We start from the raw sequence: 8,906 nt of genomic DNA on the forward strand, positions 1-8,906 counted from the left end.
GCAAAGCAGTTAGGTGCATACAAACCCAGCAGCAGTGGTGAAATAAAAGGCTATTTTTTGAAAAGAAAAAACTAATTAAATATTTTTTAATTCATATAAAACCTTCTTTAATTTTAATGCTTTTGGGTTCCTTGTCTTCCTGATCAGAAGTCAATAAGGTTTTGATTACACCCTAAATAATTAAACCTTCTGCCTGAGAATATCTTTGCAAAAGGCAACACTGACAATACAACCTTTTGGTAAGAAAGCAATTTTTGCCTTGAGATGTTCTCAGTGTTTTTCCTGTACTGAACTGAGGAACTTTATTGTCCACCCAACTAGCGTACCATGGGCAAGGAGAGAAGTCATTTCCCAACCAAATTGCTTTAACCTTGACTTGAATAAGTATCAAGTTTTCCCTTGCTAGTTATTAATTCCTTTGCTTCACCTGAGAATGCCATGAAGGTTGCTGGTACCGGTGTTTTTATTTTGCCAAATGGAAACTTATCCAGTGAGCACCAGGCTGCTTCAGATAGCTGGGATATTCTAGGAAAATCAATCTTTGAGGTACAAATTCATGAACTTTCCGGGCTTTGCTCATCACTAATCTCAGATCAGGATCAAATATTTTGCATAGTTTATGACAGCCACAATGTCAGGAATAAAAAACAGATGGTGAAAACATAAACCAAATGGAGATTATATGCCTTTGAATGTTCACTTTAAAACAAACTCATTTTATACAACTGTGATTCATTGTTTATTGTTACAAGATAGATTTGACTGATCCTATTCTGCTAACTGTGAAGCCTTTTGCACCCTAAACCTTGAGGAATATATCAGTTTGTTATTGTTGGTCTTGTTCTTTCTCCCAGCATGATTTTCCTCTCATCATGATGTTGGCTGCCACACAACTAGGAAAAGAGTAAATTGACTTCTGATTTTCCAGTTAGTAGAAGAGATAGGACGTGTCTGAGGAGAGGTAGCTTTTGCAGCATAACACAGTCCGTATTTCAGTTAATTCTCCTGGCACAAGTACCTTCCAGCTTGGCTGGAAAGTGGTATATGGTCTAATTGAAAATGATACATAGACTTTGTTTATTTTTAGCTTATTTTTCTAAGGCATTAAGGCTCTTTGATCACTCTGACTGCCTGGAGTTCATTGCCAATAATTTTGAGCACATTAGCAAGGATCAGTCCCATTTGACAGAGAATATTACATTACTAAAGCAAATCGTGAAAAGAGAGGAGGAGGAGGACAGACCTAGCAGTATGTCTGTACTACTAAAATAAACAGTGCCAGAGCCCAGAGCTGGACCCTGGCACATGGCCACGTATCCTACTAAATTGCTGGCATGGTCCCTGGCATGGTTGTGCCCCAAGCCACTGCGTGCTCCCCTAACAATTCCTGGAGGCAGCTTGGCTCATGGTCTGAGCCCACCATCAGGCCCTACAGCCACTCCACTGGAGGCCTAGTTCTTTTGGAGGATAACAGAGTACAACTGTATGAATATAAGTTGTGCCTCCAGTGTCAGGGGAGATGTGTAAGCCCATTAAGTCTATTAAGATAAGTATCACCTATCCGCTCTCCTACCTGGCTTTCAGCTCACTCCATCTGAGCCAAGCGGCAGCAACCCCAAGCTACTGAGTGCACCCAGCACTCCTCAGCCCACTCTGCCTCTGGGCTCGGGTGGCTGGCAAACCAGAGATAGACAAGGGATGGGTGAAAAATGCATGGTTTTGTTATGATGGGCCATAAGGGCATGGGGGAAATGGGAGTATTGTGAGAAGTCTTTCAGAAGGTGGGGTTGGATGGTAGATTTGTTGTGATGGAGGTGGAACAGCTTGAGGAAAATGTCAGAAACAAATCTGCGAAATGCTCTGGTGATAGAACAATTTTTTTTATATTATTGTTGTCCATGTCTGTATGATGTCTAAAGCTTTTTCTTCCTTTAGGTCCACAGTATCCAAGATCATTGCACTTATTTTAAACATATGTTAGCGTGTGGGTTAGGGTAAGGACCTGCTGTACATCCTTCACACTTTGAACAGCACTTCAGTGGAGGTACTACTGACTCCAGTTAAGCTGCTTTCTGCTACGTGTGTTCCATTCTCCAATGCATGCATGCAATATACATTTTATCATGGCAAAATCTAATTCCTCCCTCCCCTTTATAATTTTGACTTGTCCGCTTGCTGTATAGATCTGGAAAATAGACATAGATTCCAATGAATCTGCTGGAAATCAGGGCTGATAACAACACAGTGTTGTGCTGAATGAATGAGATTGGGTATCAGAAGCTACACTGCTGATTTGATCACAGTGCTCTTCCCAAACTACTGTTCAGTGCTGATATTTGTGCTTTCTTGGATATCTCTGTATTTTATGTCATTGGGCCACGTAGAATTTAACCTAAGATTTTGCCTTAATTTATATATTCTGAAGCCAAAAGAGACCACTGCGGTCATCTAGTCGGACACTCATGAACAGCACAACATAACCCTTCAGACATGTTTAAATGACATTTTACTTGAACTAGGCCATTTAAAATATTCAGCTTTGATTTAAAAATTGCTAGTAGTTGAAAGCCAATGACTAAGTCATAAGTTGTCCTAATGGCTAATTGCTTTCACTGTAAATAATCTGTAAATTATTTCTAGACTTAATTTCTGCAACTTCAGCTTCCAGCCATCAGATCCCATTCTCCATTTGCTTGCATTTAGCTGTGTTCACTATAACCTGTCATCGAGCCATCCCACAGATCTCTCCTTGATAAGCTACTTAGCCTGTGAGGCTTTACAAGTTTACCAGTTCCTTAATTATTCAAAGCCCTGTTCTCTGAACATTATTCAGACGCTCAACTTTTTCCATAAGTTATGAGCCGGACCCAGTGCTTCCGAAGAGGTTGCCCAGTGCCAGATAGGAACTTGACATAATCGTCCCACTCCTGGTGGACATCTCCCCCTCTACTCATCTAAGGATTGTCACAGATGCATAAAAGACTCATCTTCTGCTGGTTATCCTCCAGGATAACCAACTTCTTTTCTAACTGGGTTCTTTCCAAGGCACTGCCTTTCCTTTAAATATGGCCTGTCTTCTTGCACCCTAGCTAGGAATGCAAACTTTATGTTTGTCTGCATTAAAATATATAGAATGGGTTCAACTTACCTAACTGTGAGAAATCTACAACATTCCTAGATTTTGCCTGTAACTACTTGTGAAAAATAGGCACTTCTATATGTGTGAAGTAGGTCAGATGCCTATTTCTCTCCATTGTCTATAAAAGGAATCTGTGCGGCTTGCTCAGATGCAGATGTCTAAAGTTAGCCAAGAGGAACCCCAGACAGCACATTCACTTGCAGTCAGCAGGCCAAGACATCCAAATTGCATTGAGTCAGTGACATATTCCGCTTATTAATCACCCATCACCTTTATCACCCACAAGTAATCTATTATCTTCTTCCAGGCAATTGAGAAAAAATGTTAAGTAACAGAGTGACAAAAGTTGAGTTTAAGCTAAACTACATACAGGGCAGTATGGGCAGTGTCTCCTATTGATACTTTGAGGTCTGTGTCCTGCACAGCTTTTAATTCTTTAAATGTGTGACTGTCAGTTTTGTATGGTTCCAGTTTCTGATTCAAAATTACAGTACCAAGTCAAATATCTTGATGGAGTCCATCAACAGCACTGTTCTTTACAATCCAGACTGTGCTCTCCTCAGCCTGTGGTCCTCAGATCAGAGCAACCAAGGTGATTGTTTGTTTTTAACCCGAGAGGCTGTACAAGCTGGGTGTGGAGCTTGGACACCTGGGAAGTTGCTAGGGAAGCACTCAAGCCCATATATTTCTTGTTTCCCCAAGTGCAGCAGCTTGACCAATGTCTTAATGTTTCCTTGGTTTGTTTTTACTTGTTCATGTGTCCAGTGACACATGCCCATGGTCATATAGAAATAGTGGAGGGCTGTAGCTAAAGCAGACCCCTGAATGAAAAGCAGATTCTGATGTGATGCAGAGGGAGACACATTGTCTTTCTGCATTAGCAACAAAAACCCCAGCAGTTAACTCAGTGTCTCTTGTCCCTCACAGGCACTATTCTGGTAGGAAACGTCCTGATATCACTATGAAGTTTTGTTGTAACTGGTGTACCTAAAACTTGCCTGCTCAGAACTGCCTGCTGACTTAAACCCTGAAATCTCTGCTCAGTTTTCCTTCGTGGTCTTTCTCCAGACAAAATTCGCCCTGACTTCAGCATATGTTTTGCTTTAACATTTCCAGATAAAGCATGTTGTAGTAGTTGTACTCACAATCCTTTTAAGTGTCACTTTTAATGATGTTGCTGGCAGTTCTTAGGCATTCCTTTTTTTAAAAAAAAGCTTCTTAAAATGGATATTCCTCTTTTTATGAGATGCCTACAAAATACATGGCAGTGTGCAGCCCAAGGGAATAACATATTTTAATGATGGCTTCCAGAGAAATTCTCCTGCCTGCAACAAACACTATGGCTAACGAGTGTGTGGCTGGTATGTAACAAGTGATTGGAAAGTCTATTCTCCAGTTTCCCCGTGTAAACAAAATGGTTTCTCACAACTGTTACTCAGGTCAAAAGCAGCACTACTTGCCAAACAAACTTATGTTTAAGAACATTTGCTAGAGATGTTTACGCTTGGTTCCTGAAAAGGAGACGAAGCACAGTTGTAGTATAGCACAGTGTACTGCTGATGAGAATGGATGGGGCCAAGTAGTAAGGATGTGCCCCTTTATTTATTTTCAAGCACCTATTTGAGAAAATACATTCCTTCCAAAGGCAAAATAAATATTTGGTCTGTGCACATATTTTATGGGCATTACAGATAAATGATCTGTGCCAGGGAAGATCTGCAAGCAGGCTAAGCTGGGGAACACCACTTTTCCCCCGTTTCATGTGCAGGAGAGCTGTGGGAAAGGTGTCTGGGAGCCCTTTCCAGCTCATCTTGGCAGAACCACGCTCCACATTAGTCCAGACACTGAGATTTCTGAGATGTAGTTTTTCTTTCCTTTCTCTCAAGAGAACATGCAGTGTGCATACAGAAAACTAGTGGGATGGAGTGTGGGGGGGAGATTACTTCTTTATGTGACCTGTGCAACTACATCTATTTTGATAGGCGGGGACTTGACAGTCTCTTCCAACATGGTGCTTTCTTCTGTTGACTTTGATTTAACCTGAGGTGACAAACGTCTCAATTTGGGAGGGAAAGTATTTTCCTGGAAGGTCAAATATCTGTTCTTCAAATCCTTGGGGATTCTTTGATCTATTTAGACATTTGGAAGGTGAAATCAAGCTCTGTAAACCCTTGGTTAACAAGCACAGGTTAGAAAATCATGATGAGTTGAATGCATTGCATAGATATGAATCCAGAGCATAGAATCTCCCTTTCTCAATAGAACAAGGTATCTACTTTTGTTCATGATACATATTAAAACTACAGCATCTGTACCTGAAAATTTTAAGCTATCTTTCATAACATATTTCCCCTCTATCTGAGTGCTGTCTGACATACAAAATGTTTGCCTTTACAGGGAAATAGTGTTTAAAATTCCCCAAACTGTCTTTAGAGGAGCATTTAGCTAAGGTGTGTAGCTTGTGGATCACATGGTTTTGTAGGATAAATATTTAATGGCATGTGTGGGAATTGTTGCATAATTAAATCATCGTTTTGCTTCTTGTAAAAGGTGATTATCCCATTTTCATGTCATCATGATCTTTGCTGCACTGTCACAGTCACTTTCGCTGTCTCAACCAGCTGTCTGATTGTCTGGTGTAAAGAGATATATGTTACCCTGTTGATCTATTCTAACACCTGAGGCTTCTTTAGATCCAGTAGCTGCTCAATGGGTTCATTTCTCTTGTTAGCTAGGATACATCTGATCTAACTGTCCATCTAGAAGTCTGGCATGGGATCTAAAATGGTTACCCAACAAGACCCTATGAGATGAAACACATGGTGGCTTTGGAACAAAGTTATGTTGCAAGCAGAGTGGAAAATCTCAGAAAATATTAAATTTACCCAAAAATAGTCAGGGCCATGTAGAATCATGACCATTTGACAAATGTGACTCCTCCCACCCAGGTGTAAAAGTCAAAACCAAACCAAATATTTTTTAAATAGAACTAAAAGGGCAGAAGGAAGCTAATGTATTGCACATTTTCACACATCTAAATTCCTGCGATGGTGGGAAGTATTGTATACCTTGTACAGTCTAAGCCTGATGAATGCATTATATGAGTAATATCTGAATATCACAAACAAAAGATCCCTGGCACTGATGGAAAGACAGGGAACTCAGATCCTGGACAGATCCACCCTGAACATCTCTCCATCTCTCTTAGCGCTCTGCCGTGTATTTTCGTTACGTCAACAGGCAGCCTGGCTCTTCATTATATTAAATGGGATTTGGGTTTTGTTTTGTTATTTTCCAGTAAGAATCACCAAGTTCTTTTAATTCCCAATTATAATTATAAATTCTTCAGGTTACTGCTTTGATTTCTCAGGGTAAGGCCAAGCCTGTAATTTGCACGTACTCTTCTAACTGTAGCCCTTGTGCTGCAGTAACTTTGCTGTCTGTTTATTGTAACTGCTGTGCTTCCCTTTGATAATGCTATCGTATAACCATCTGCATTGCTCCCCCCATACCCTAAGGTAATGTTAAATATATCTGCGCACCGACTGGCTTTCTGTTCTTGATTAACCTCTGCTTTCAGGTATCAGTAGATGTTGCTGGACTGATCACTATTGCACTCCAACAAGACATTTGTGCCTGTGGTAGCTGAACATTCACGGGTTAATCAGTTAATCCATTTTTAAGTGAAAAAAACCTGCTTAAGACATAGTCATTTCTGGCTTACAACCGTGCTTTCCTGTTTGGGTACAGCTGTCTTGTGGGTGAGAAAAGTCATGATTGTGGGTCATTTTCCCCTTGATCTTACCACCAGTGAAAGAAAGTCAAGATGCAAAACCACATTGTAACTTAGAAAAACTGGCTGGGTAGGACAGCAAAGATGAACAGCTACAAAATTCTGCTTCAGCACTCAAAAATCTTTTGCAGAAGAAATTCTACAGTTGATTTTTCAAGGTGTCAGCACAGAAACTCTGCCTCTTCTTGAAATTCTAGGGGAGAAAAGACGGGAGGGAGTCCCCGTCCCCTGACCCCATACCTTCCCCCTGCATGAGCAGGTGTAATGCTTGCCTGGCCTCCCTCCACCTCAGTGAAAAGGGCTCCGTTCCTCCTGAGCATGCAAGGACCGGAGAACCGTTCTTATCTTAGAGCACCATTCTTATCTTAGACGACAGAGGCTTCTCTGATTTTTCAGGTGACTGATCTTCATAAAGGAAAAGGATTTACACAACAGATAGCACATGCATGAACAGTAGGACTGAGGCCTTTTGGGAAAAGTATCACATAAACCTTCATTCAAAATTCAAGACATCATTTCCCTTCCTTACTCACATTTTCCCCTCTTGTACTTTTAGAAATCCAGACAGCGTGCCCTGAGAGTCCGTTGGCTTTGCAGGGCTGTTTTCCCCCAGCCCCAAGCATTAGCTAAGCGGGCACGCTGCTGCTGGCTAAGAGCTGGCATTCAGCTCCCGCCACTTTACCTGCTGCAGCCGGGAGCTTGCGGAGGTGGCGGCGGCTGCTGCGGCGGCTGCCCCCCCTGCTCTCCTCATCCTCCCCTGCTCTCATCGTCGGGCTCTGCTGGCTGAGGTCCTCCGTGCTCTGCCCAGGTACCATTGCCACCCCCTTTGCACCTTGGGACAGGAACACTTCACAGGGCAGCGGTCCTTCCCCGGCCGCCGAGGAGAGCGCAGGTTATTTTCCTCATGGCAACAAGTTGCTGGAGCTGGCTGAAACCAAATGCAAGCCACAAAGTGGTTTGTGAACAACTTTGTTGCTATTTCAGAAGGCTTTGCCCTTTGCAGTGACACAGGCTGTTGCTATTCTTGGGAGCCTATTGCAGGCGAGGGGAGGGCCGTCTGTCGGAAGTATTGCTTTTGCCGTTTAACAAATAGTTGGAGACATCAGACATCCACACACAGCTCGATGCATATTCCTTACCCATTAGCTTAAAGGGTCTTTCTCTCCCCCTCTCTCTCTTTTCCTTCTCTCTCTGGTGTTCATATGCACAGATTTTTAACAGAAAAGTCACACTAAAGGGGAGGATTTGAAGTGTTTGCTGTGTCAGCTAAAGTTAGGGCAACGAGCACACACACGTGGCATTGCTTCATTCTTGTAAATTGTGAGAAAGTTGTGGTGAGAAATAGTGGAGAGGAAAAAAAGCCATGGCATCCCTTTGCAGTCTGCAATGGTAGGAGCCGGGATTTTTCGTGGCACAGATTCATGTGCTATTCTACAAGCAAATAAAAGACAAGCCAACCTTTCTCCCGTGACAATTATTTGTGGGAAAACTGAGACTGTCGCAGTTGAGAGCTTCTAGGAGTCACTCCATCCCTACTAGCTTTGGTGGAAGCAGTGTCCAGAGGCTGGACTGCAGCAGCTGGGAAAGCTACAGAGGGTGCAGGTGAGCTGCCTGCAGGGGCTGCCTGCCCTGTCCTGGTGTGGTCCTGGTCCTGGTCCTGGTGCAGGAGCCTCCCAGTGCTCTCAGCAGACCCGCTGGCCTCAGTGAGGCAAGTTGTCCAAGCTATCCCCAGTGGGAATTGCTGTTGTATAATCTGGCAGTGTTGCAGGCTTCTTGTTTGTGCTCTTTTTCATTACTTGCTGTTTTGTCTTGGTTGTTTGTGTTTTAATACACTAATGCCTGCAGATATCGTAGGAGGGAAGGCAGAGGTGAAAAGTTGGTAGCTTTTGCAACATTTTCAGGAAGGAGAATTCCTAAACACTTTTTCCTGAAGTAGAGCAGGCATGATACACCCTTTATCAGTGTCTGCTTAAC

The 8,906-nt window shown here is 42.5% G+C and overlaps 1 protein-coding gene across 3 annotated transcripts in view; it reads right to left on the bottom strand.

Annotated features, from left to right (window-relative positions):
• SLC2A12 (solute carrier family 2 member 12) overlaps positions 1-7,855 on the bottom strand; it is a 30,306-nt gene extending 22,451 nt beyond the window's left edge. For all 3 annotated transcript variants that reach the window (XM_074864780.1, XM_074864779.1, XM_074864778.1), the window contains exon 1: positions 7,615-7,855. In XM_074864780.1, the coding sequence (XP_074720881.1) occupies positions 7,615-7,747 (133 nt within the window). In that variant the 5' untranslated portion in view covers positions 7,748-7,855. The remainder of the gene's footprint in view (positions 1-7,614) is intronic.
• Between the last annotated feature and the right edge of the window lie 1,051 nt (positions 7,856-8,906).

The sequence above is a fragment of the Strix uralensis genome, chromosome 3 (assembly GCF_047716275.1).
Source record: "Strix uralensis isolate ZFMK-TIS-50842 chromosome 3, bStrUra1, whole genome shotgun sequence".
Lineage (NCBI taxonomy): Eukaryota > Metazoa > Chordata > Aves > Strigiformes > Strigidae > Strix > Strix uralensis.